Below are 27,978 nucleotides of genomic sequence, written 5' to 3'. Positions count from 1 at the left end.
ATTACTAAAAATAAGTATATCATCAATATAGACAATACAAAATTTAGAATAAGGGTTGAAAATATCATTCATGATCCTCTAAAATTCAGAAGGAGCATTCTTTAAACCAAAAGGCATTACATTCCATTCATATTGACCAAATGGAACTGTAAATGCTGTTTTATATCTGTCTTTAGGGGCAATTTGAATTTGCCAATAACCAGATTTCATATCAAATTTACTAAAAATATTAGCATTGTAGAATTTTTTTAAAAGGTCTTTTTTATTAGGAATTGGATATCTAATCCATTTTAAAGCTGTATTCAAAGGTTTATAATTTATTACTAATCTGGGAACACCACGTTCTATTTCAGCATTTTTATTTACATAAAAGGCTGCACAAGACCATGGACTTCTAGATTTAGCAATTAATTTTTTATTAAGCAAATCTTGGATTTCATGTTTACAATGCTCTATCAATTCAGGATTCATCTGAATTGGTCGGGCTTTTGTTTTAATAGTTCTTTCATCAAAGTTATGTTCATATGGTAAATCAACTACATGCTGTTTATGATTCCAAAATGCATTGGAATGATCAGCACAAAGTTTATTTTCCATATATTCTTTTAAATTTTTGATTTTATTTTGTATAATTTCAGTTGCTAATTGCGTTTTGATTCTGTTTAAACACACATTATTTTTTATATCTTTTAAATCTTCTTCTTTAGATTTTATCAAAGAATTAATTTCTAATATTTTAATCGAATGGGCTTTTAATAAATTTAATTGCTTCTTTTTAGGTTTTTCTGTGAATTCTAACCTGGCTTTACTATTTCTTATTTTAAATTTAATACAATCTTCTTTAACTGAATATAGTGTTATTAGGTTTATGAAAGAAGTTCCTAATATTACCATATAATTTATTTGAGGTGATAGTAAAAATACTGTATTTATTTCTAAATCTTGATTTACTATCATTGCATCGGTTTTACCAATAATTTCTAATTTAGATTTATTTGCTGTACTTAACTTTTCATTAGTTTTTGACCAATATCGTTTAGGTATTATATCTGATTTTATACAATTTAAATCTGCACCTGTATCAAACAATGCAATAGCCTCTATTAGAAAATCATTTATTTTAATGTTTATTTTTACTAAATATTTTCTTGATGTTATTTCCTGCAATAAATTTAGGAAATTACTGTCTATGTCTTCATCCAATTGGTTTATTTCCTCTTTTATATCATTTTCTGGTTCTTCAGAAGAGGAACTAGAGACTAGTTGGGATTCTAATAATTTTATGAGTTTATCGTGGAGTTGAAATTGTCGTTTTAATTCACTTACTTCATGCTTTAGAGTCTTAACTTCTTTTTGTAATTCTTTATTGGAGATTTCTGCTTCTATTTTCTTATTTTTATGTTTATTTAATATAGTGGTTAAATCATAAGTATTATGTTGAAGTTTAGGAGCTATATCTTCTTTTATTTTTGGTTCTTCTTCAAAACTTTTTATTAGTTTTTTAAGAAGTTTGGCTTTAGTCTCTTGATCTTCTATATTGCTTACTACTTCTAGTAAAGTACTTTGATCTTTAGTTAACATATTTAAAAATTTTTCAGATGAACTAGTTGTTGATCCTAATTCATCAATTTGATTATCATTTTCTATGATCTTAGATTCTAAAGTGTCAGAATCCAGATATAATTCATAAATTTTTTCTAATACTTCATCATCTAAATTTAATTCATTCAATTTTTTATTGAATCTACAAAATTTAGAAGTATGACCTTTCTTACCACAATTATAACAAGTTAAATCTTTAAAAGAAGTTTTACTTAAAGATTTATATGGTTGTTTCCTTTTTGGTCTCTTAGTGGGTTTAGATTTTTCTTTATGATAAAATTTATCTTTACTCGGTGTAGACCTATATTGCTTTCTATATTCTTTATTTTTATAATGTTTGTTAGTTTTAGGTTTAGGTGGTCTAGAACATTGTCCATCGCACCTTTGAGAAGATGTTATACTATAATCAAACTGTTTACAAAACGATCCTAGTTCTTTTTTAGTTTTATGCATTTCATATTTTAATATTCTTTGAAGCTTTAAATCTTGACAGATTTGTAAACCTTGTTTTTGAACTATACTGATTAATTGTCCATAAGTTAATTTACTATAAGGTATAGGTTGACCATATTGTTGTTTAATATAATTTCTAACTTTTTCACCTAAAAAATAAGGTAAGCCAGCCAAGAACTTTTCTTTCCAAAAGCCTTGATTGGAATCTTGCCTTAACATTAATCGAGTAAGAAAAGTAGTTTTATATTCTTGAAAATCACTTAATCTTTTACATTTAAGATTACTTAATAATTCTGCGTTTTTATCTTTTAAGTGAGACGGATCACCTATAAAATGTAGTGAAATAGTGAGGATTAAAGATGACACAGCATCCTGAATTACTTCACCATTTTCATCATATATAGGTTCACCTTCATCATTTACTTGAATTGAATTTAATATTTCTAAGTGTTGTTGGTCAGTTAAGTGATAATCCCACCAACCTTTTAATTGTCCTGTAAAACCAGCTATAAGTATTTCTGCGATAGCTTTATCTGAAACAATTGATTGAGTTTTATATGCATTAGCAGCCATAGTCATCTGCTGTAGAATACTCAATATATTATATTCAGAAAGTCCATCTATATTCCATTCATATATTGTCGTTGCATTATATTTAAATTGAGATATAGTATTAGATTTATCAATTATGCCTAGGTCTGGAGCCCTATTTACTATTTCTCTATGAGTTATAGGATTTATTTCAAATTTTTTAACATCTTCTGAGTCAGGTTCACTAAACTCAGAATTAGTGTTCTCGTCCAAAAGATTTATATTTGATGCTTGAGGAGTGTCATGAGCTACTTGTTGAGTAGTTTCAGGTGCATTGCATTGTTTGATACAGGTACAGATTTAAATTGTATAAATTCAGATATAATACCTAAACGATATTGGTCAAAAACTAATGAAAAGTTAAGTACAGCAAATAAATCTAAATTAGAAATTATTGGTAAAACCGATGCAATGATAGTAAATCAAGATTTAGAAATAAATACAGTATTTTTACTATCACCTCAAATAAATTATATGGTAATATTAGGAACTCCTTTCATAAACCTAATAACACCATATTCAGTTAAAGAATATTGTATTAAATTTAAAATAAGAAATAGTAAAGTCAGGTTAGAATTCACAGAAAAACCTAAAAAGAAGCAATTAAATGTATTAAAAGCCCATTCGATTAAAATATTAGAAATTAATTCTTTGATAAAATCTAAAGAAGAAGATTTAAAAGATATAAAAAATAATGTGTGTTTAAATAGAATCAAAACGCAATTAGCAACTGAAATTATACAAAATAAAATCAAAAATTTAAAAGAATATATGGAAAATAAACTTTGTGCTGATCATCCCAATGCATTTTGGAATCGTAAACAGCATGTAGTTGATTTACCATATGAATATAACTTTGATGAAAGAACTATTAAAACAAAAGCCCGACCAATTCAGATGAATCCTGAATTGATAGAGCATTGTAAACATGAAATCCAAGATTTGCTTAATAAAAAATTAATTGCTAAATCTAGAAGTCCATGGTCTTGTGCAGCCTTTTATGTAAATAAAAATGCTGAAATAGAATGTGGTTTTCCCAGATTAGTAATAAATTATAAACCTTTGAATACAGCTTTAAAATGGATTAGATATCCAATTCCTAATAAAAAAGACCTTTTAAAGAAATTATACAATGCTAATATTTTTAGTAAATTTGATATGAAATCTGGTTATTGACAAATTCAAATTGCCCCTAAAGACAGATATAAAACAGCATTTACAGTTTCATTTGGTCAATATGAATGGAATGTAATGCCTTTTGGTTTAAAGAATGCTCCTTCTGAATTTCAGAGGATCATGAATGATATTTTCAACCCTTATTCTAAATTTTGTATTGTCTATATTGATGATGTACTTATTTTTAGTAATACCCTTGATGATCATTTTAAACATTTAAAAACATTTTGTTGGATCATTGAGAAAAATGGGTTGGCATTAAGTAAAACTAAAATGGATTTATTTAAAACTAAAATTAGATTTTTGGGTCATTATATAGAACAAGGTATAATCCAACCTATAGAAAGAACTCTTGTTTTTGGAGAAAAATTTCCAGATGAAATTACTAATAAACTCCAACTACAAAGATTTCTTGGTTGTTTAAATTATGTTATTGATTTTTATCCCAATCTAAATTGCATGCTAAAACCATTGCATGATAGACTTCGTAAAACTGCTAGTCCTTGGACTCATCAGCATACTCAATTAATAAAAAAGATAAAATCCTTAGTAAAAGAAATACCTTATTTATACATTCCTAATCCAACAGCATTTAAAGTAGTTGAAACTGATGCTTCTGATATAGGATATGGTGGTATTTTAAAACAGAGAGTATCTGATAAAGAACGAATTATCCAATACACTTCGGGTCATTGGACTCCCGTTCAAATTAATTATTCTACTATTAAAAAGGAAATTTTAAGTATTGTCATATGTATAAATAAATTTCAATCTGATCTTCTAAATCAAAAATTTTTATTAATTAATATGAAAAAAGGACAATAAATTACAACCTAAAATCTGACCTTTAGCTTTTATATATATATATATATATATATATAAGCAGAGCAGTTTGCATTATATGGAAGCCAAGTGTAAGCCTCTAAAATATTCAAGTATGAGGAAGACAACCATTATTTAGCACGGTTGTAAGAAGATAAGGTGAATGAAAGCAATTGTAAGAAGATAATTTGTTTATATTTTTAGATAATGTCTTTATCATGCTAATATCTATTAGTTACATTCCATCAAGATAATGTATTAAATTAAATTAAAATTTAGTTAAAATACAAATAACCCAAGCCATAAAATAAGAAATACTTAATTTCTGGGATGAGATTATGTTGATTTTCCATTACATCTGGTGTACAATTTTTGTACTCAACTAGATAAAGTCTTTCCTAACTGATGGCTCCAATTCCTTCTAAATGGAGAATTTTTGTTTCTATTCTCACAATTTTTTGTTTTGTAGTTTTTTGGTATGCCTTATAGTAGTTTAGAAAGTTATAGTAGTCTCATATACCAGGAACTGAGTTGCACCGAAATAGGACACGAGATACGGAACGTACGGAATATGATAATTTTTAAAAAAGGTAAGAGAGTCACTCGCTTAAAACACACTACAACTAAATAAGTAATACATTAGTATTTCAAATAAATAAACAATCATTTATAATAAACATAAAATAAAAAAAATTAAATTTCTTATTTCCATGACACAAAAACAAATTAAAAAAAAAAGCATTTCATTTTTATTGATGAATTGGTAATTAAAAAAAAAAAAATCTTAGTTGATTAGCTTGGTGTATGGAGTAGTCTCATATACTAGGAGTTAGGTTGCATAAACATAGGACACAAGATACAAAAATATATGAGATACGATAATTTAAAAAGAGGTAGGACATCTACACGCTTTGGACACAGTACACTAAATAAGTAATACATTAATATTTCAAATAAATAAACAATCATTTATAATAAATTATAAACACAAAATAAAAAAAAAACTTAATTTCTTATTTCAATGATAAAAAATAAAAATAAAAAAACACCTCATTTGTTATTGGTAATAAAAAAAATCTTAATTAATTAACTTAGTGTATAGATTAATTTCATATATCAGGAGTTATGTTGCATTGAAATGGGATACGGCAATTTTCGTGTGTTGTATGGGTTCTCAGTTACGGCGGCAATTTTCGTGTGTTGTATGGGTTCTCAGTTTTTGTGTGTTGTATGGATTTTGTTTGTTTTGTGTTAAACGGGGTTTGGTAGCATATGGGTATTGTATTGGTAATCTAATCTTGGGTTCGGGTAAAGCAACTTTATAGAGTTTTAAATGGGTTCAGGTACCTCGTTTCATAAACGGGTTTAGCTTAAAGTTAGGCAGTTATAATGGACACCTGACCCACTACCAACCCCAGTTCTATTGAGTAGTGAGTTTGGAGCAAACAAGAAAGTTCAGCTAAGCATCAGAGAAAGTACCCAGATCTAATTTGTATGCCTTTCGTAGTTTGCAAAGCGGCAAACCCTAAATCCTCTCTGATTTTTTCTATTGCTTATCTGCCCAACTCTGTTTCCAGTAAGCGTCTCTTTTTAACAATAACAAACTGCATTAAATCTCATTGAATGATTCGATACTACGCAAATTTTGGTCTCTTAATTCATTTGAACATCACAGATTAGTTCATTTGCTCGAAAATGCCTTTGGGACTAATACAAGGTCTAGCCAGGGCAATGCGGAGAAAGCGAACGTCATCTTTGGACATTCTCTCATCAAAACGTGCTCCTCGCAATTACTACAAAGGGAAGAATTGCAAGCCCACCGGTTTTCACACTCGCAAAGGTTTCAATTTTTTTTTTTTTTTTTAATTCTATATGATAGATACATTTATTACTCGCCTTTTTATTGTAAAGAGTTTTTGTCTTGTCTTTAATTTGCCTTTTCTATCCTTTTCTTAGAATCAGCTATTTCAGTAAGTATTTGAATTGCATCAAAATTTAGTATAGATGAATCTAATCATGAATTATGTTAATTGCAAAGGTGGTTATCATTTTGGTTGGTTTTAAAGATGTCACTGCTAGTGTGTCCACGTACATCCCTGTTTGGTGTATTCTGTAACTCAACATCTACTTTATACTAGATGAGTATTAGGTTAGTTATTTTGTACCCTAAATCTAAATCAGCTGAGCCATAAGCCGTAATGTCGGGATTATGTGGAAAAGCCTTATTTGAGTGTGAATTTGAAATACCCAATGAAAATCAAACTATTTAGTTTGGGATCAAATCCAAAATCAATCATAAATTATTGCATCCAAACACAGCACTAATGTTGTGGTTGGATTCATGTATTTGATTTGAAATCTAGGATTTTGAAGTGTAGAGAAGATGATAAGTGACACATTTTTTAAGTGATTTGAAATGCATTATACTTAAGCCTTTAAGCTTGGCAGGTATTTCATTCAATTCCAAATCCATAAATATTTGACAATCCAAATAATGGATTTTAATCAAATTCAAATACCCACCTTACTTGAATATATTTTGGTTTTTTAAAGAACTTGGAGTTCATATCAAATGAAAAGAAGCATAACTTGCTGGTTGTTATTCATTCTCAAATGCTATTGCTATTTGTTGCAGGTGGTTATGTTATTGTTCCGGAGAAATTGCCCAACTATGTAATCCCTGATTTGACCGACTTCAAGGTATTCTTATTCCACCCCATCTCTTTTCTTGTTCTAGAGGATGGATGTTTAGGATTTGCATAAAGTTCTAACTAAATTTCTTAGATGATGTCAATATCTAGTGTCGAGGAAATTAATTTATTTAATGTGCCAATAAACACAGAAGACTTGCATCTGGCATTCGCCCACCTACTTAAGAACACTTGGACGGAGGGAATTATACAAATTACTGATTTTATGCACATCTAAAATGGGCACATTTCACCCCTTGAAAAAATATCCTCTCTCATTTTAGTAGTGTACCAAATGTGTATGATAAGTTGTTTACCTGTTCTATGGTTTAAGATTTCCTTCTTTTGCTTTCAGCTCAAGCCCTATGTGTCTCAGTGTGCATCGGAAGTTAAAACGACTGAAGCTTCTGAAGCTGCTAAATAAATAAATGGAAGTGTTCAATCTTTCTTAGTTGTCGAGCTGCCACTGTGTTGATCTTAACTGAAGTTGAGCGATTCTGGCGATGCCATTTTGAAGCAATGTGATATTTCAATGGAATTAGAACTAGTTTGGTGATATCCGCTGCTGCTTGTTAAACTGATGATAAATTTCTCAATACTGATTCTGGAGAGTTGAATAAAGTAGTTTGAACTATTTAGTGGGTGTAATCTCACTTTACTATTTTTGCTAATGTTTTTTTTTTTTTTTTTTTTTTTTTGGTAAACCTAAAAGGATGTAATTGTACAAGATCTAAAAAACCATTTTAAAAAGTTGTGGTGCCCCTAGTAATTGTCTTTGGATGTGAACAGGTCTCAATCTCAATAGATGCTTGAAATGCTTTATTTGCCCTGATGACATTGTCGTTGGATATAAACTGGTCGAGCTTTCAAATACACTTGTGTGAACATTTTGCATCAGACTCAATAAGTTGGTTAGGTGCAATATTTTTACGGTATTATGGACAAAACACTTCCCCATTTTGCGACATCCGCGAGTGCTGAAAAGGGAATTTAACAATTTAACTTGGTAAGACTGCGATGATTAGCGAACAAGTTTTGGTAACTACAAATCAATGCTCGGTTTCTGCATGATTTTCAATCGGTAATATATTTTTTTTGTTTCATGTTTATTACCATTTTAGGTTTGTTCAGAGGTTTATGTATCATTCACCTCATGGTTGTAGATTTTTAAATTATCAGCAAAGCTATTCAAGCCTTGTCCGAAGAAATTGGCTCGTGCATAATCCTTGTTAAATGAGTTAATAGCATCATTGATGAATTGTTCTTGATCAGTTGAGATTCCTGTTATACCAAACTTTTTACTATCACCAAAGATCGTAGGTTTGTGTTATCCGCAATTTTTTGTCAGTTAATTATGCCTTAATTTTGTATCAGGTGTTTCACCTGCTGTCAAGAATCAATGGATATAATTTTAGTGAAATGATTTAAAGATGAATGAATTCTGTTCAATGTTACCTAATGTGAGATTACAATCAAATGCCAAGGATAACCAAAAATACCAAGGATTACCACAAGGTGTGCATGATATTTAAATACTGATTATGTTTCTTCAATCAGACTCTAAACTAGTAACTAATAACCAATAATCACTGCGACCTAGTAAAATTTGTGTCTCAACCATGCTTGGCGGTCAACATGGTTCTCTGTAGGGAAATTTTAATCAAGGATGACATATGGAGATAATTTTAGTCGAGGACGACTCCTCGAGCAATGATTAAAATACCTGATAACCTTTTCTTTATTCAAAATAAATAAATAATGTATAATCCATTTCAAAGTGAAAAGTTAAATAATCATTGTTCAAAAAACATGTATTGAAAGTGATCTTTTGTCTATTTTTTCTCCAGCAAAAGACATTCGTAATCATATAGATGTTATTCAAATGTTTTATTCAATTATTATATTTTTTTTACAAGTATATATGTTAGAATATCATTCAAACATACTACGATAAAAAGTAAATCAAATATACAAACACTAAAATCAAGTGTTCGAGTACTCTCTCTTTTCAAAAATTTCACTTTCATGCATTCCAATTTCCAATATGCTTTCCCACCTTTTACACATTTCTCCCTAGTCTATGCACTATTGGCATAAACACCAACTTTACCAAGCATTTTCTTTGTACAAGTCATACCCTATCTCCTTGAAGCACAATTCTAACACTCTGTAAGTTGGAATTCCTTTTTTTTTTCCTCTATTTTTTTAACTGAAAAGTGAGAATTCCAGATATAAAAGCGAAAGAACTAAGCACATAGCATCTAAATACTAAAACTTGAATAAATTCTTGTGAACCTTTAACACCAGCCGACATGTCAATGAAACTCTGTTCTTTGTCCGATGAACCTTGTGATCTCTGCTTCCCACTATTTCAACACCTTTCTCAGATTCTGGCACAAATTTATTACTTAGCAAAGAGTCTGCATCATTTATGGCCTGAGAAAAGGCAAAAAAGGAAATAGAAATGTCAGAACAGAACCTGCAAAACGCTTACAAACCCATTCAGGAACAGGCCTCTTTATCTTGTCAAATGCAATCATATTACCTCATCGTATTGATGCACTTTGCTATCTTTTATACCGTGCAGGTAGTCTAGAAACCACAGAGTAACAAAATCAATTTGAGTGCATTTTTAATATATGTGTGCATGTGTGTATACTAACAGGCAACTGGGTGGGATTTCTTTTATGCAACCTAGGTAGGCACCCACCTGAATAGGCATTATCCTTGAATATCAGTAGACTACGAGGCATCAAGAAAACAGAGAAAGAATGGTGATTATCCATCCGTTTATCTGTCTCAATATTTAAGGCCTCCTTACCAGATCCTTTATTTTCAACGTCATTCTTCGGTGTATCTGTGCATGTTCTCAACTTTGAATGTGGAACAAAGTCCATGACAACTGGTGATCCAAGGGAGAGGATAGCTACTACAGGAAAATAAGCAGGTCCGTCCTGGTGTGGCTGTATTATAAACAATGAAATGATAGTAAACAGTGGCAAACATTGTGTTGGAAACATTGTCAACATGTTCAAAAACTTGAGCAATTTAAAAACAGATAATCGATTATGGATGAAACATCATATAGTGTGGAACAAAACATGAAGCAATAAATTCCCATCAGGCAGACTCAGCCTGAAACTTAACCAAGAAGTTTTCTTTCTTTCTTTCTTTATTTTCTTTTGGGAAATGTAAGTGTCTTGAGTTGGGTCAGGGAGGAGCACATTATGGAATAAATGTAAGTTAGCAAAAATATTATAGAAGGGTTCAGTACAAACCATAATTCCCTGGTCAGGAAGGTACTCATTGATGAGAACATGATTGATTGCTGAGGGAAACAGTTCTGATTCCTCAAATATTCTTTGTGTAATCTTCATCAGCCAAGGAGGCACTGTAATAGAGTTTGCTCAGCAGATTCTCACAATCAAATGTTACAATAAGACTAAACAATAAGGATTTTGAAAATTCAATATCAACTTATAAAATTCCCAGAATTTTCTAACTTCTTTAATAGAACATCTTTGATCCTCCATCGCATGTCAAAAATACTACCAACTGCCCATAATGGTGATTGATTAATGGGATTGAAATGCAACTGAGTTTAATTGCTATTAAGACAAGTGTAATATAACTGAAACTGAATCAGTGAAATGAATGATATGTGATCTCAAACTCGTTAATAAACAATAATTAAGTTACAGTCACAGGATCATGTCAAATATTTATGATACCAGTGATAATTGAAACATTGAATCTCAAAATCTTGCCAACGGCATGAAAATTCAGTACATGGCTTCAAATTATTCCATCCAAGAGATTTCCTATAAAGGTCCTACCATGTAGAAAATACAGCCCTACTTCCTTGCAGCCACTTCAGAAGTTGCAGAGACACAAAGCAATTAATTATACATAGAATCACACCACAAAGATTGAAATTGAAATAAAACACCATGCAAAATCACCTAATCATGCGCTACTTTTCAAGACAACTAAACAGTCAATCTGCTGTCTCCAGTTGCACGATATACTTGTACTCCCAAATGAAACAAGCCAAGGGTTGTAAAAAAATTCAACTTTATACACTGGAGCATACATTTGGAGCAACTGAACTAAGGATGCAAGTTTGAACACAGAAGTTAATCATACTCTAAAGGCAAATCAAATTGAAACTGAACAAAGTGATAGCAGTACAACAGAAATGGACGCATCTCAGCAAAGTAGACAGCTAAAGTTTTCATTAAGCAATAAAACTATCACCAACAGTGTTAAAACTTAGATAAAACATATTCCCACTTACAATCTTGAGGTAGTAGACCCTTCTCATGGACAACACCACCTATCAATTTTAGCAAAGAGTTTAAATTATCATTGATATGAAATGAAGTCTCAGTCACTTTTTTCTAGCATTTTGCATATGTGTATATTGTGCAGCTTTCAAAGAGTTTCCCACATACCCCAATTCTGAAGCCTCCTATTCTTCAAAGACTTCCACTTTGATGCAGGAGCTTCGTAAATCTGTAGTATAGCCAGATTATTTATTAAAGAGAGAGAGAGAGAGAGAGAGAGAGAGAGAGAGAGAGGAGAATGGAATGGGATGAAAAAATAGAAGTAGAAAAAGGCACCACCTTATCTAGGAGATGGGTTTCTTCACTCTCTGTGATAAACTCAGGCTTATATATCACAGTTGGTAGATGCCCCACCTGGAAGTTACTCAAATTTCCCTCCATTCACCTGCAATAATTAGTTACAACCTTTTTTTTTTTTGAAAAATAAATTTTACTGAGGAAGAAAGAATGTATAAAGTGGAGGACAAGAAATCCTCCAGAACACAAGCATAAGATAGAAGCCAGAAGTAATAAGTCACCGCTAGAATCTTTTTAATTAAAACATATAAAAACAAAAACAACACCTTTAGATCATATTGGAGAACACCTAAAGACATTCCTCTGAATGTTCTAAAAGTACACATTGCAAAGAAGATAATGTCATTGAACAGAGAATTTTAGGAAAAACTCTGAATTTTGAAAAATAATGACATTTCTCTTCATCCATATACTCCAAATCACAGCAATGAAACCAATGGCACAATATTACAAGACATCATTGGCACTAAATCCAGTAAAACTATGGTGAGGATGTTGAGCTATAAGAAGGTTTCACAGTTGTTGAAAAGTGCAAGGTGCACTTGAGACTTTAAGCCCATGTACAAAATGAAAAATTCATGTTTGCATCTAAGAAAAGTTAGGCATATATCTTTGGCATAGAATGCATAACAATTTATATATAATAAAAAAGAAATGAGATAAAAATCCTAATATTAATGTAAATTAATCTTTTTTTTTGGCAAATGGAAAAATCTTCAAGCAGATCTAGCCCAACGGCTAAACTTAATTGCAATAAGAGGCAAGCACTCGTCCATTGAACTAGTAAGTAAACAACTAGGACTTATTATTCAAACTTCTATTAACAAATGCATAATGTAATAAAGTAGAGCAATCATAAAATTTTTCAACTGGATCACAATTCATATGCTAATAGTTACATACTAAAATCAATGATTGAAACTTAAATTAAGATAATAACAACAAAGTAATGTGAAAATAAACAATATACAAAATTTGAATTGCCAAACAAAGTAATTGTTGATTAAGCTTGAATCCTTACAAATTAGGCAAATCCTAGCCATTGTTTAACTGGCTTATATCGAATAACACTTTTATGATCTGGTGCCAAACTGATTATTTCCACTACATTTGGTTTAACATACTGCTGCTTAGTTTTTGCTTTCTAAAAGTACTATAAAGAGGGGAAAAAACAAAGCACCTGTGCCGCCGCCGCCGTTCGTCGTTGCTGCTCTATTGGAAGTTCAATGGACTTGATGAGGAAGATGAAAGACGACAGAATCGAAATATCTATTTATCTTACATACATATAAACAAAAGCTAAACCATAATCTTTTTTCTATAAAACATATTAGCAACAATTAAATGCTGATTTAAGGTTTCCATCGCCTTTCTTTTTTTTCTTTTTTGAAGAAGTTGAAGAACGGTTTTGTATTTAGTTTTGCGTTATTTTATACTCTTGATTGATGGGGTATCTTCTAATTCGTAAAGAAGATAATGATTAATGTAGAATTAATCATTAATTATTTTAAAAATTATAAAATCAAATTAAGATAAATAATATTATTAGTAAAATTATTATTATTTAAAATAGTGAATCTCTCTAGTTTTTCCTCCAATGCTTACTGTAATAAAATTCCTTTTAATTATTTTTATTAGTGACAATCTAAAAAGCTTATTAATTTTTTATAAAATTTTCCACATGGTAAAATAATTAAATTAAAATAATTACTCAATCACAGGAATATAAACTTATAAAAATATCTTGACTTATGCGAGCCGTTACAGAAACACCTTAAACTGACCGTGGTTCATATGGCACCCCAAATTAAAAAGTTTGTAATATTATCGCCCCAAGGTTGTAAATAAAAAATTAATAAAATGGATTCCACAAAACGATGTCGGGTTAACTTAACCAAGGTATCAAAACGCACTATTTTGATATCGATACTCGCTGTTTCACTAACTCGTTTTTCCCCCAAAATCCCTAATCCCTAAACCTGATTCTCTTCTCTCTACCTCTCCTATTTCTTCTTCTCCTTCTTCCTTTGCGATAATGGTGAGTCGCAGTAGCCCAAATCCCTAATCTCATCTCCTCTTCTTGCTTTTGATTTGCTAACTTTCTTGCCGTTTTTGTTGAGTTGTATCCTTGAATACGTTTATGGAATCTGAAAGTGAAGATAGCGCTAGGTCAGTGAACTCCATTGTTGCTTGATCTAGACTGAGATGTCGGCGTAATCTTCCCGTCCAAATAATGACATCGTGGAGTAGAACAAATCTAAGTAGACAATTCTGTCGATGCCCATATTGGATAAAGAAGGTAAAACAATAGGAATTGCTTCCTATTTTCTCTTTTCACTAGTACTTTGGTCTACACATACCAATGTCAATTTCATGTTAATTGTTTCGGGAAGGGGACCCTAAAAATTATGACTTCTTTAGGTGGATGGACAGTGAACTTCCACCCAGGAGCATGGAGATTGTAAACAACATGTTTGCAAGAATTGATGGGTTGAAAACTATTGCGCAAATGTTGAAGGAGAAAAATTTGGAGCTGGAAAGAAAAATGAATGAGGCAGAGAAGGTAGAGTAGAAGAAAGCATCTAAGAAAGAATTGAAGGCCCAAATGTTGCTTCTCACTCATAGCAATAGTACACTTAATTTCCAGTATGAAGGAAAAGAAGAAAATGAGGCTAGTTGGTTGAAGTGTTTTTGTGTAGGAATTGTGTTAATATGCTTAATGCACAAGGTTGCGCTTAAGTAGAACCTCAATGATGTTTAATGTGCTTATTTGGTTAGTTGCGGTAGTAGCTTTTTTGTCCAAAAAGCTCAATTAATGTGCTTGTTTGTAGAACCTGAATTGCAATTGAATGTAAAAGCAGTCATTTGGTTATTTTGCTGTCAACATGGTGTATTTGCAACTGTTAACTGACCTAAGAATTTTAAAACCAAAAATTCATAATTTTCTTGCTTATTTCTAAGGGCCTAAAACAATATGCTCTTCTTGGTAACTCATTATCACCCAAGACTGATTTCTTGCTCTGGTGCTACCATATAATCTCCAAGGGCATTTTCCCTCATATTTACAATCAACCTTCTTTTCCTCACTTTTTTTTCAAGTAACATTGAAGCATTGTGAATTGCATTCCAATTAACCTTGCTTACTCTTGAATATCATGCCCACATTGGATTGCAACTTATTGTGATCTATACTAGGGTCATAAACATTTTTGATGATCTGTTTCCTTTCTCACCTCTAATTCTCCTTCCTCATTGCTATTAGTTGAAGAATACTCAACATCAGATGGTTCATAATCATCGGTTTGAGTAGGTCTTACTGCTCCATCAAGAATCTCTACATTTGAGTCTTTTTCTTGTCTTGGCAAGTTCAAATCCTTATCTAGCCCTAAACCTGCTCCATTGGCAACAACAACCTTTTTTAATTTTATCATATTTTCCCTTGCTCGCGAAAACTCCTCATCATCTAAACATTCTTCATTTGCTTCGCTCTCTTCTTCTTGTACTACATTATTTAAATCAATAGCATCTTCCCCATGATCACTATTTCCATCATCATGCATGGTTTGTTCTTTTTGGAATTCTTCTTCTGTTGTACATTGTGGTCGGACGTAATTCTCCATTAAAGCTTCAACACATTCATGTCTCTCTTCCTCATCTGAGTATATATAGTTGGCATGATCATAATCCTTATTTTCCTCTATCCTAAACTCGGTTTGAATGCAAACCTTGAGCCAACCAAATTTCTTCCCTCTCTCTAACATCAATTTCACTTCATCATCATTTCTGACAAACTCCAATGTCAATCATGGTGTATGAGGTTTGTGGTATCCTATTTTTCACCTCACCACACCTATACCCTTTAACCTTCTCACACACCTTAGAATATGTCATGTCCAAGTTTGTGTATCACATTCCTTCAACCTCTTCCCACCAATATGGTTTATCCTTCCATTTTTCTCGCTTTTCTCACTCATTCTACCACCTACCCAAACCTCTAAGGGAAACATGTATAATAAAGTAAACCATACACAGAAGCATTAACCCAAATTCACAAAAACATTAAACAAACTAATCACTATTGTCCCCAATCAACAAGCAAAATGACAAGCATCCTAAAGCAATAAAATATTCAATATATGTTACAAACAACATTATAAATGAGGGTAAATGTGCACAGTGTCAGCCTCATATGCAAGGAAATTGTTTGTAAGAAATACTACAACGAAAAAGGGGAATTGGGCAATTAACGTCGCAATAAAGCAATCTACATGGACAATCAATATTACTCATACAAAAAATTCTTTTTTAGTGCACTTCATTTAATAACTTCACCAATCAACGTTAATTACTCTTTCCCAAAACCCTAATTTTTGTAGCTTCAAACTAAATTTTACTCGTCATTTTCTCTTTTTCCGTCGACATCTCCGCCAATGTAGTTCAAATCCGTATCTCCAATCACAGTCCCAACAACAACGAACGTCACTCTCTTTCACTTGCTTCTATTGGACTACTGCGACTCACCGTTATCACGAAGGAAGAAGGAGAAGAAGGAAGAGGGGAGGTAGAGAGAAGAGAGTCGGTTTAGGGATTAGGGATTTTGGGAAAAAACAACTTAGTGACATTGTGAGTATTGATACTGTATGATCCATTTGATTAATTTTTTGTTCAAAACCCTAGCTAAATTTGAAACTTTTTAACTTGAGGTGTCAGGGAATCAAACATCTTAATAAGAAAAATCCCACCAAAAGATTCTAATTTATATGGAGAATAAGAAATCTCGTATTCAAAATCTCATGTATTAATTTCATCTTTAATATTTTTTTTTTTTTTTGTGGCAATAATTACCATAAAAAGGCATCAATATCTTTATTTGTGCTAAATTTAAAAGCATTAATAATGGTTGGCGAGTGGAATTCAACATAATTATTACTGTATTCTACAATAAATTTATTACATAATTACTGTATTTATACAATCCTTTCATTTGAAAAAGGTAAAGGAATTCTCTCTAGTCAAATAAGTCACTAATATAGTATAATTAATCATTATATGTAACACTACTTCTAATACAAAAGAATTTGTAACACCACAAATACATAAGAGTTGCATTTTTTTAATTCAAGAAAGTTGTTTCGTCCAGTCGAAGGGTTCCCAATCTCGTACGAAATGTGCAACTGCCTGCTTTTGTGCCTCCACTGACTCGTGCCTTCGACGACGATGCATGTCTTCCTCTGGCAATTGTAGCATGCCTCTTATTACATTGAGACCAAGGCTGCTTTTAAATTGCTCCTCATCATCAATCACATGGACAAACCCCTTGTTTAGACCAAACTCAACATGGAAGTAAGGGAAGTCCTTAGGAATTGAATTGCGGAGCCCCTTTACACTTGTATCAATTAACTTCTTTGCATTGTGTTGGCTCCACTCATCTTCAGCTTCATCAATTGCCTGGAAAAAAAAATTATGTTCAGAGGTTAGTTCTGCAACCAAGGAATCAAAAAGATGTAATCACACATGTAGAATCATATACCTAGACCAAAGATTCCATAAATTCAGCTAAGATTTGACCCTAAACTAGTTGGGCTTGGTTAAAGATACAACAAGACGTCGCTTTTTTTGGGGTGTCAAGTGCATAGGGAGGTAAGGGTTTGAAACCTGAACTGCTAAATTACGTTATTTGAATGCAGTTAAAAAAAAAAAAAAGGCAAATGCTTCTAAGAGAAAATAATCAGAGACAGCAAACCTTTTTAAAATAGAGAGGAGCCTGTCTAGCAATTTCACGTGGCAGGGGAATGCACTCAATTAAACAATGGCGGCGTTGTTTTGCCAACCCCATTACTGTTTCAAGAAACACTAAATCCTTCTCTTGCTTTGCGAACATCATTATAAGGCATTTCTTGAAATTGCGAATTTCTTCCCATACATTATTGTCAACCATCCTTGTGGCCGATTCATGCTGTATAAGACAAACTAGTCTCCATTAGAATAAAGATTATGGCAATTAATTAAAATAATAGGATTGAATTCTCTGTTCCAGTATGTCCCTTTTTCATAATTTAGAAGAAGCTTTCATAATGTCTTTGATTGAATAAGTATAAAAAATGTAATATTTATTATAATTATGGGACATACTAATTTTGCAGAATAAAATGTATTTGAGAATACCAAAGAAATAATGAAGCTGAAATTGTGAGAAAGAAAGAACTATCTAGCACCAAGCAATTAGATTAAACTTACCTGCAGTGGTAAGATACAGCAATGGCCTGGAACAACAGGCTGCCACTGTGGCAACATCAAATATGTGAAGTTTGCTATCGACACAACGAGATGTTTTGGACGGATTGGATTCTCAAAGCAAAAAAGACATCGCTCTTGCTGGGTCAAGATGCGTTTTGCGAGAACATTTTTCTCTGTCGATTTGTGATCATTACCTATCCCCTTCTTCTTAGATTTTCTGCTAGGACCATCCTCAAAATCATACTCATTGTCTGCCCGACCAGATAAACTGTACTGCTTATTCTGAATGATCTTCTGAGCTAGATGTCTATCAGCATCCTCCTCCTTTCTTCGAGCAGAAATATCTTGAACAACATACCTACAAGGAAGAAAAATAAATATAAAAATTATGATAACATCTGAATTATAGCAAAATTGCAGAATAAAGAAAATGGAAATATAAAATGGCATAGATCAAGGAGGCACTGAATCAGACAGAAAAAGACATGGCTTAAAACTGTTTTTGGGAATTGCAAGAAGAAACCAAATAAATTTTTTGAAAGAAAGGTTGATAATGGAGATGGCATATAAATTTTCTAATCTGAATTCCACATGAATGCAATAATTATAGAATTGTCAAAGATATCCCTAATTCCACTACATTATTAGACAATATACTGAAAAATACATACACAGATAAAATGAGAAAATCACAAGATGCAAGATTTACCTTTTGGTGCTTCCAACTTTTTGAGGTTTACTCGAATTATCTACATTGCCTTGCTTCACCTTTAGATTCTCAGCTTCTTGCTAATAAAGAAAACAAAACAAAATAGCTCCAATAAGATGCTGAAACAAAAGCTCATGCAATTCTGAGCTGAAGTAGCAAATGCAGAGGATGCCTTCAAATTATAAACCAAAACATCTAAATATTTAAATTCTTCATGGTATATTCAGAAAAGGAACTCATGAATCCTAGAGACTCAATATGTTGACCTAAACCTAACTGTTTTTGTTTTTTCAACCAATACAACTGAATTCAGAGTCAGCTTGATCTCGGGTTGGATGATGCTTTTATTAAGAATGCAGTGAAAGCTTTTGCTGTAATTCTTTGCATCCCTATATGCAAGTTAACTAAGAATTTCACCAAGGTGGCAAAGAGATTAAAGAAACCTAGTTAATTCCAATGCACATTCGTTTTTAAGTTGGAAGCACAACACAGGAAGATATGTAAAACTGAAAAGATCATCTTACCATGAGCTTATCTGCTTCTTCATGCTTTCCTTTCATACGAAGCTGCAAGGCTTTAGCTGCCAACTGGTTTGCACTCAATGCTTCCTTAACAGTCGTGAAGCCTTCACTAGGTTTATTCAGTTCAGATGAAGCAACTTTTAGCTCAACATTTTCATCTTGATTAGTTTGGGAACCAACAGAACAAGAAGGATCATTATTCTGCTGACTAAAAACTTTGGACATGAAACTTCCATCATCAGCGAACTTATTTAAGCTAGATACTGCAGCAGAAATAAGGCTTTCATCTTTTGCAGGCACGTTTTGACCTTTGTGTTTTCCCCAGGATAAAGAATTGCGTACTTTGGGAGCTCTCATTTCAGGGTGTCTGACAGATACATCCTTCAAGTGGCCACGATTCTGATAATAACAATGAAATAATATTAAGAAGATGAATAACAACAATCCTTTTCTTAGTCAAAAGCAATAGCAACAATTTTCATCTCCTTCTTACAATTACTTGATCAATAAGGAGACAAGAAAATTGAGAAAATTAGCACGTACCTTTTCCACATCTCTCTCGCATTGATCAGTTGCATCAGTTTCATCTGCCAGTCCCCTCCTCCTACTTTTTATGGCATGTAGATGAGCACGAGCTGGGGCAGCCGTATGAGATACTGCAGAGACAGCTAATTGACCAAGAGAACCCCATCGTTCTTCTACAACCTGGAAATTTAATATATTAAAATCACATTTCAATATGGATAAATAAAAATAGCTGGTCAAGAAGGTTTTTAGTCATGCCAGGTAAGGTATGATCTAGAAATTAGAAAAGCAGACCTCTTCAAGCTTTCTTCCTTCTCGTTTTGCTTGCTCTTGTGCACGCTTCAAAGCTTTCAGTCTCCAACTTGCACCTCCGTCTCCAACAACTGAAGAAGGAGGAAGTTGGTCATTGCCTTTTCTTTTCTCTTCTGCATCATCTGGATAACCACTTCCATTATCCTTCAAGTACGGATTCAATTCCCTAGGATCTACACTCTTCATCTGATAGAAAATGTTAGGAAGAGAAGATAAGCACTCATTTAGACATTCAAGAACAGTAGCAAGCAACATGCACATTTTCCACATAAACGCCACAAGCACAAGCCCAAGCCCATGCTAAGGGCACGAAGGAATGAATGATATAAAAGATAAAATTTACACCTACAAACACACATGCCATACATACATGAAAAGTATGAAAACGTGCGCGCGCGCACACACACACACACACACACACAAAATCTTTACTTGAGAAGAAAAAAGATCATAGAATAATAAATCATGCACAATGATCAATGAAGAGAAATTTTTTTTTGGGGGGGAACACTAAGTACAAATCAATACAATTTTATGAGGATGGCAAACTGATGTATAAAGGTGCTAAAACATAATTAAGTTCACAGACTAAGTTAGGTTAAGCATTCATCGTGTTCTAAACTGCCAGCCCAAAAATTCCCAAGAACTAAAGAAATCGAGAACTCCAATGTGAAATGATAATAGCCGATAACAATACCAACATAAGACAGCCAAATTATTTCAGTTAAGAAATGAATGAAAAGAGCATACCTCCTCAAGAGCTGGTTTCTCAGGCTGCTCATCAACATTCACTGCAGGTCTTCTATCTGCAGGTCTAAGCATCCAATCCAATCCCATTTCCTTTCTTGTAATTTCTATGTCCTCTCTACCATCATCTACCCCCAAAAAAAAAAAAAATGATCATCATAGATTAATCAATTATCAGAAATAATAACATAAAAATAAAATTTCTAAACAGTATATACCAGTTAAATCATTAGCCACACTCTTTCCCCCTTTTTCCTTATATTTCTTACTCCCACCTTTTCCACTTCCTTTATAACCCTCATCTTCAGGGGCAGATGAAGAAGAGTCATGCTTTTTACCACTTCTTGGTCTCTTCTTTGACCTATCGCTATACTCATTCCCAGAACTGTAATTATTTCCTCTCTTATTCTTTCTTCTATTCCTTTGTTCCTTTTCAATTTTGTCAGAACTGTAATCACTGTCATCATCACTCGAATCTTCCGATGAATAGTCATCAGACGAATACCACTTCTTCTTTTTCCGAGATCCTTTATTTATTTTTCCAATACTATCATCTGAGCCACTACTGTAATGTGAATTCTTCCTTTTTCTCCTATGCTTGTCCATTTTACGATCTGACTTCTTTATTCTCTTTTCTGTAGAATCATTCCCCTTTTTATCTTCTTCCTGATGCCCAACAAGTGACAGCAAGTTAAGGTGAGAAACATGAAAAGATAAAATAATTCATGAACTCAAAAGTAACTATTCTTACTTCATTAATCTGATGACGAGGTATAACCTTGATCCCAGAAAGCATAATTATCTAATCAAAGTTTCCTGCACAGGTACATGTATTGAAGATTGGAAATGGGAATTTCAAAACAGACAAAGAACCATCACCATTACACAAAAAGCCATAATTCATATCCGACAACTGGAACCTAAGAAATTCAAATAAACAATAAAGAAAACGAAGAAACTCTAACAACCCAAAAAGAGCAATTGTTGAGAGATTTGATATAATTCATATCCGACAACTGGAACTTAAGAAATTCAAATAAACAATAAAGAAAATGAAGAAACTATAACAACCCAAAAAGAGCAATTGTCGAGAGATTTGATATAAAAAACAAAAAAAATAACTGACGAATAATTGATCCGAAAATTAATAATATTTGAGGTCAGAAGTTAACCTAATCTAATATGGCAAATTCATAACTCATGAATTCTAGGGTTTCTTTATCTCTTACTTACACTGCTTCTCTCCTTCGCGTTGCTTTTCTTACCTCCACTGCTTCTCTCCTTCTCGCTGTATTGTTTCGGTCGGAGTCTCGAGCGAGTGAATGACAAGTCGTTCAATCGTTTCCTTAGCAAAACCCTGCTCAAATCAAATTCCTACAAGAGAACGTTTTATTTTTTAATTGCTAAAGCGTAAAAAATAAAAAAATAATTTAATTTTAACTTTGAAAGTAAAAATATCAAATTCAAGAAGAGTTATTAATTATTAACAAAATCTATTTATCTATGCTATATATAAAAATAGAAATAAGAAAAAATAATGAAATAGAGAATTATATTTTATTAAAATACATTTATAAAAATTATTTTTTAAATTAATTATACATGGTCTGATAGTTTTTTCATTTACATAGAGAGTGAAAGGTCTTGAAACAAATCAATAAACTCAATTTTATTTAACAAAATATATCCATTACTAAATTTATAATGTATGGGTGACTTGTTAAGGCTACTAACAATTAGTGGGAGAATTATTTCAATTGTTTATAAGCAAAAGTTTAACAGTAAATTACTGACCGCTTTTGTGAATGGATGTTGACGAACCTATACATGCACAAGTGTCCTAATATTTTTAATTTAATAAACAAATTACAGTGCTATGTATAGGACATTCTAAATCACCAAATTAATGTGAAATTAGTTACTATATTTATAATAAATATGTTGATTATAATTTTCTCCAATATCTCAAATAATACTTTAGAAAACTTAACTATATAGTTCATTTATATAGTAGGTTATCATGTGCATGGCCACTTCACATTTAAATGAATATTATTGTTTTGTTGTAAATAATTACTTTCATGCATATTTAGTGATGAAGAAGTTGTTAAAAGGCCTGGGCATGCATGCACTTATGATTTCTTTGATGGAATGAATAAATATGCTGCTTAATTTTATAACTTTAATCTAATGGTATTACGAATTTTAGTGATGACTTATTTTACATTTAATGCATGCATTTGTTGTGTAGCCCGTAGTATTATTTCAATCTATTAGGCCTGTTTATTAATTAAAAAACTATTTTTTAAATAAATACATATTGATAATTAAGCATTTAAAAATTTTATTTTTATTTTTATTAAATTTATTTTTAATAAATACATATGACAATGAGACATTTGAAAATATTTTTATATTTTATTTATTAAATATTTAATTTTTTTACAATATATATAAATAAATAAATAAATATTTTTTGTTATCAAAAAAATATATTTTTTTTTCTTTATGTGTATATGATTTGATCGGATGTATTTTTTAAAAAATAATTTTTCAAATAGAATAAGTATTATATTTTATTTAGGAAAGATAAAAAAGAAGAAAAAAAGTAAGAGATAGAATAATTTTTATTAATATTTTTTCTTTATGTTTGTAAGATTTCATCGCATATATTTTTTTAAAAGTAAATTTTCAAATACAATGTACATAATTAAATTTGATAAACAGTTGAAAATTTCAATTTAAAAATATATATAATATTTTATTGATATATTTATATATAGAGATACATTGAAATATTTTTTAAAATAAATTTTGAAATAGAAAATATATGAAATTTTATTTAGGAGAGATAAAAAAAGAAGAAAATAGTATATTATTTTTATTAATATTTTTTTCTTTATGTTTGTAAGATTTCATTGGATATATTTTTAAAAAAGTAAATTTTCAAATAAAATTTACATAATTAAACCTCATAAACAGTTGAAAATTTTTATTTAAAAATTATATGTAATGTTTTATTGATATGTTTATATATCTATTTACATTGATAATAATTTATTCTTAATAAAAATAGTTTTTTATTAATAATAATTTTTTAAAAGAGTTTTGAAAGATTTTTATTCTTAATAATAATTTTTTATTTTCTTTTTCATTACTAAATAATTTATAACTACTGTCATTTTAAATTAATAAGAGATTTATATTCCCTTACAATAAATAGATGGTCTATTGATGATTAAACATATTTAATTTTTTTGATATTTTTTTCTCTTAGATCCTAAATCTGTTTGATTTAAAAGAAATTAGTGTTTAGAAAACTAAAAAAAAAAAAAAAAAACCAGAAATATATAGTTCTGTTTGTGTTACTTTTTGGGGTTTCAAAAAATGTTTATATGTGCATATATTCATTTTTCTGATACAATGAGTAAATAATACAGCTACCTTAGCCAAAGTGATTTCCATTATTAATTCAAATCATCATTTCATTTATTTTCTTTTACCTAGCATTAAATTATAGTTATATATAGATATTAATTTGAAGTTGAGGCAGAGGTTGGAAATTGAGTGGTAGCTTAATTTTATTTTTGGGTACCTATTAGGATTTTAAAATCTGCATTTATAAATTATGGATTAAATGATTATGTTTAGAAATTGGGTTGAATTTTATTATGAGACTAATTTATTATATAAAAATAGAATAAATAAATAAGAAGTAGCATTGCAAATAGTTGTACGACAAAGTGCAATACAAATCAACTACTCAATATTTATTTTAATCTAAACAAAACTTATACTTTAATATTATATAGATAAAAAATGAGTATATAACGAGCATAATCAACGTGTAATACGTCACACAAAATACTAGTATATATAAAAGAAATTAGTCATCCATAACGAGCATAGCTTGTAATATAAATTTTTATTTAAATAGTAAATATTTAAACTATTTTTATTGATTATAATAGATCATATAAAAATTATTATATAATACAGAATTTTATTTATAAAACTTATTAGAAAAAACAATTATATCATATTAAAAAGGTTCATTCCTGTTTTTTTTTTTACCAGAGGTTTTTTCATGTAATCAGGCCAGACTACAGTCCAGGTTCCGATTAAACCGGTCAAATTGGCCGGTTCGGTCCGGTCTGATTTTCAGAATAATGCTAAAAACACAATTCAATTAAAATTGAAACTCAAATCAGTGATCATTTAATAATTAATAAAAATAAAAATAATTGTCTTTAATATTAATTACTTAGTTAACAATCTAGCAAATTGAGTTTCTTCGAGTCTATCGGTGAATTTTGTATCTAAAATTAAAAGAAAAATATAATTAATTAGATCAAATTGGATGAATTGAAAGAACTAACTAAATTAATTAAATCAAATTAGCCGAATTAAAAGAACTAACTAAATTAATTAATTGTCCTTTAATATAAATTAAATTAAATTATGGATAAACAATTATCACAGAAACAAAGGTCCAATGTCTGCTTCCCAGTTTTCAAACATATGCAACAAAAAAATTAAATAAAAACTGGAAACAGATGTGCTTATGTCGCCAAGTGACCAAATTCTCAAAAGGCTAATTTAATAGTTATCAAGAGTCTAGCTGTGTGCGGAAATGGCTACCTCACCACCACGATTGATTCGTTCTGCATTAGGGAAAACAAACTTCAATTCCTGAAGGAAGCGGTAGGCTTTTTACCTCAGTTTGACCAATGATCTGGTTGATTTTGGAATTCAATATTTGATTTAGCTGAATAAAAAATAAGCAATTACATTAATAATAACATAAAAATCAAGAGAAAAAAATAAAAATCGCTACTGCTTTGCAAACCAAAAGAAAAATACAAACGCAAGACAAATCATCCTTTAGCATGTTTCGTACTAAAAATCATTCTACTCATAAACACATCAAGCGGGAGCCTGCAAAGAATAAAAAAAAATATATTCAACTATATATAGCTAGACTTTAAATTCAAAAATGTAAAGCTATAGTTTAGTTGAATTAAATTAGATTTTAAAAGACAAGGTTTTACTTGAATTAGATTACGTTTTAAAAGTTATTAATTTTGTTTACTACATATTAAATATTAAATTATAAAAAATAATTATGTTGGCCAATCAAAACACATAATATAAGGAAAAAAGTTAAAATTTTCTTAAAAAAGAAAAATAGAAAGATGAAAAAAGAGAACGTCCCGAAATTTTCTCTTTATTTCAGCTTTCATATATATATATATATATATATATATATATATATATATATATATATATATATATATATATAAATCTATGTCATCATCATCATCATCATCATCATTATTATTATTATTATTATTATATCATCATATAAAGGAGAATTATGGTTATTTTCCTCGATCCTGACGTAGCGAGTTCACCAAAGAGAGTGTATAATATTTGAGTATTTATTTTTAGCTTGGCTAGAATTAATTTGGGTTAAATTTTAGTCATCTTTTAAGATATAAAAAGATTTTAAATTCCAAGTATTTAATTAGAGAGAGAATCATTTGCCTTTTATAGACTTTTTATTCTCATTAAAATGGAGTTATTAAAAATTATGTTTCGTAATTAAAATGGAGAGAGAATTAATCTCAAAAAAAAAAAAAAAAAACTATTCATCTTTTAATTTCGAAAGTTCATTAATTAGTTAATTTTAAGGAGCATTTTTATTGCCTTTTATTTTATAAGTTTTCAAATTTAATTTTTTGGGCCATCAATCTATGAAAAGTTTACATTTTATCTATCTATCTATCTATTTAAATATATAAAAACAGAAACTTATCTATATAAATATATAAAAACAGAAACTTGGATGCTGATATGGTATAAAATTAGAGTTTTAAAGTGCTGAATTGATTTTTTTTTATTTATATTTTTAATCTAGAGTTTTTAATTTAGAATAGTTAATATCTATAATTTTTATGACTTTTAATTTCTACTCCTTTGTTTTATTTTCTTTTATTTTCTCCTTCTCCTTCTCCTTCTAAACGACATCATTATAGTAGTATTAATGACTAGAAGTCCATTAGTTGATAAACTAAAAAAGCAACAAATTTAAGTTTTTAAACCTACAATTAAGGAATTTGTGCAACTTTTTCCGTAATGAATATAAAGATTTGATTTTTTACAGTCATTTATTGATTGATATTCAATGAGTTGCTGCATTAATAGCGGTATAAAGAATATTTTTATTTTAATGTAGTTTTATTTTTTCACATAATCATCGTCTTGCTCTCATGTATAATTTTGAAAATGTTGTTAGCTTTGGAGATGAAATCGGAAGTAAATTATTTTTTATTATGAAAGAACATCATTTCTACAAATTTGATTACAACATGACTATTTGAAACACATAACTAAGTTATTTTTTACTTTGCCTATTTATGATGTAGGAACATTTGTTAGGAATTCTATTTTGCTTATAAATCATTGCTTTATAAATTTATCCATGATCATCAAAATATATGCTACTGTTGATTATTATTTGTGCAAGTTTTTAAAAACATAATTCCTATGGAACAAGTTTTCGCTGAAGACCAATAACTTTAAATTTTGTTAGATGCTTCAAATTTTCAGACAAATGGGACTAATTGGTCTTCATTCAATCCGTTCAAGATACAAAAAATAAAAATGTGAAACGTGTAAGAATCTTACATGAAGATCATCTCTATTGGATATGGAGTTTGTGTATAACAAATTTAATTATGCATGATAAAATCTTAAAGTAAATGATGGAAAAGTAGGAGGAACATTAGGTTACAACCGTGAAAAGTATTTTTTAATTAATATATGTTAATATTAGATTTAGATGTTGTTGAAACTTATAAGTACTGTTTTGTGCTGGATAAGTAGTAAATTTTTTAATAATTATAGGTGTTATTATTACCATGCGGTGATTTTTTTATTTGTTGTTT

General features: G+C 30.3%; 3 protein-coding genes and 1 long non-coding RNA gene across 10 annotated transcripts in view; 2 read left to right on the top strand and 2 right to left on the bottom strand.

The window, feature by feature from the left end:
* The window catches only part of LOC105638388 (uncharacterized), a 29,568-nt gene extending 21,600 nt beyond the window's left edge, over window positions 1-7,968 (top strand). The window contains exons 1-4 of one of the 2 annotated variants that reach the window (XM_012222182.4): window positions 5,938-6,220; window positions 6,320-6,484; window positions 7,280-7,344; window positions 7,690-7,968. In XM_012222182.4, the coding sequence (XP_012077572.2) occupies window positions 6,340-6,484; window positions 7,280-7,344; window positions 7,690-7,758 (279 nt within the window). In that variant the 5' untranslated portion in view covers window positions 5,938-6,220; window positions 6,320-6,339 and the 3' untranslated portion in view covers window positions 7,759-7,968. Of the gene's footprint in view, window positions 1-5,937; window positions 6,221-6,319; window positions 6,485-7,279; window positions 7,345-7,689 lie in introns of those variants that run through there. The other variant, XM_089725832.1, reaches the window with a different exon arrangement.
* Window positions 7,969-9,312: 1,344 nt separating this feature from the next.
* Window positions 9,313-13,403, bottom strand: LOC105638370 (oxidoreductase). Of its 3 annotated transcripts, none has more exons than XM_012222171.3 (8): window positions 13,158-13,403; window positions 11,960-12,065; window positions 11,789-11,849; window positions 11,632-11,670; window positions 10,613-10,725; window positions 10,156-10,297; window positions 9,880-9,926; window positions 9,313-9,770 (listed from the first exon to the last, which is right to left on the bottom strand). In XM_012222171.3, the coding sequence occupies exons 2-8, from the start codon at window positions 12,059-12,061 to the stop codon at window positions 9,603-9,605; spliced, it is 672 nt and encodes a 223-aa protein (XP_012077561.1). In that variant the 5' UTR covers window positions 12,062-12,065; window positions 13,158-13,403; the 3' UTR covers window positions 9,313-9,602. The 3 variants fall into 3 exon arrangements, with proteins under 3 accessions (XP_012077561.1, XP_012077556.1, XP_037495769.1); XM_012222166.4 differs by having other exon boundaries at window positions 10,045-10,297; window positions 13,158-13,400; XM_037639841.2 differs by lacking the exon at window positions 11,632-11,670 and having other exon boundaries at window positions 10,045-10,297; window positions 13,158-13,402.
* A 390-nt stretch (window positions 13,404-13,793) lies between these two features.
* Window positions 13,794-14,861, top strand: LOC119370864 (uncharacterized). The gene is made up of 2 exons (XR_005178414.2): window positions 13,794-14,276; window positions 14,399-14,861. It is a non-coding gene; the product is annotated as an uncharacterized LOC119370864 (long non-coding RNA).
* Window positions 14,862-16,890: 2,029 nt separating this feature from the next.
* LOC105638355 (CwfJ-like family protein) lies at window positions 16,891-22,415 on the bottom strand. Of its 4 annotated transcripts, none has more exons than XM_012222150.4 (11): window positions 22,262-22,415; window positions 21,780-21,844; window positions 21,247-21,694; window positions 21,032-21,156; window positions 20,264-20,467; window positions 19,988-20,149; window positions 19,448-19,843; window positions 18,924-19,003; window positions 18,215-18,572; window positions 17,721-17,933; window positions 16,891-17,425 (listed from the first exon to the last, which is right to left on the bottom strand). In XM_012222150.4, the coding sequence occupies exons 2-11, from the start codon at window positions 21,822-21,824 to the stop codon at window positions 17,096-17,098; spliced, it is 2,361 nt and encodes a 786-aa protein (XP_012077540.1). In that variant the 5' UTR covers window positions 21,825-21,844; window positions 22,262-22,415; the 3' UTR covers window positions 16,891-17,095. The 4 variants fall into 4 exon arrangements, with proteins under 4 accessions (XP_012077540.1, XP_020537244.1, XP_012077547.1 ...); XM_020681585.3 differs by having other exon boundaries at window positions 22,258-22,385; XM_012222157.4 differs by having other exon boundaries at window positions 22,201-22,383.
* Window positions 22,416-27,978: the final 5,563 nt, after the last annotated feature.

The sequence above is a fragment of the Jatropha curcas genome, chromosome 9, assembly GCF_041381405.1.
Source record: "Jatropha curcas cultivar XTBG-Jc1 chromosome 9, XTBG_Jcur_1.0, whole genome shotgun sequence".
NCBI lineage: Eukaryota > Viridiplantae > Streptophyta > Magnoliopsida > Malpighiales > Euphorbiaceae > Jatropha > Jatropha curcas.
Note: the sequence above shows the minus strand (reverse complement) of the source record. Positions and strands in the feature narration are given on the sequence as shown.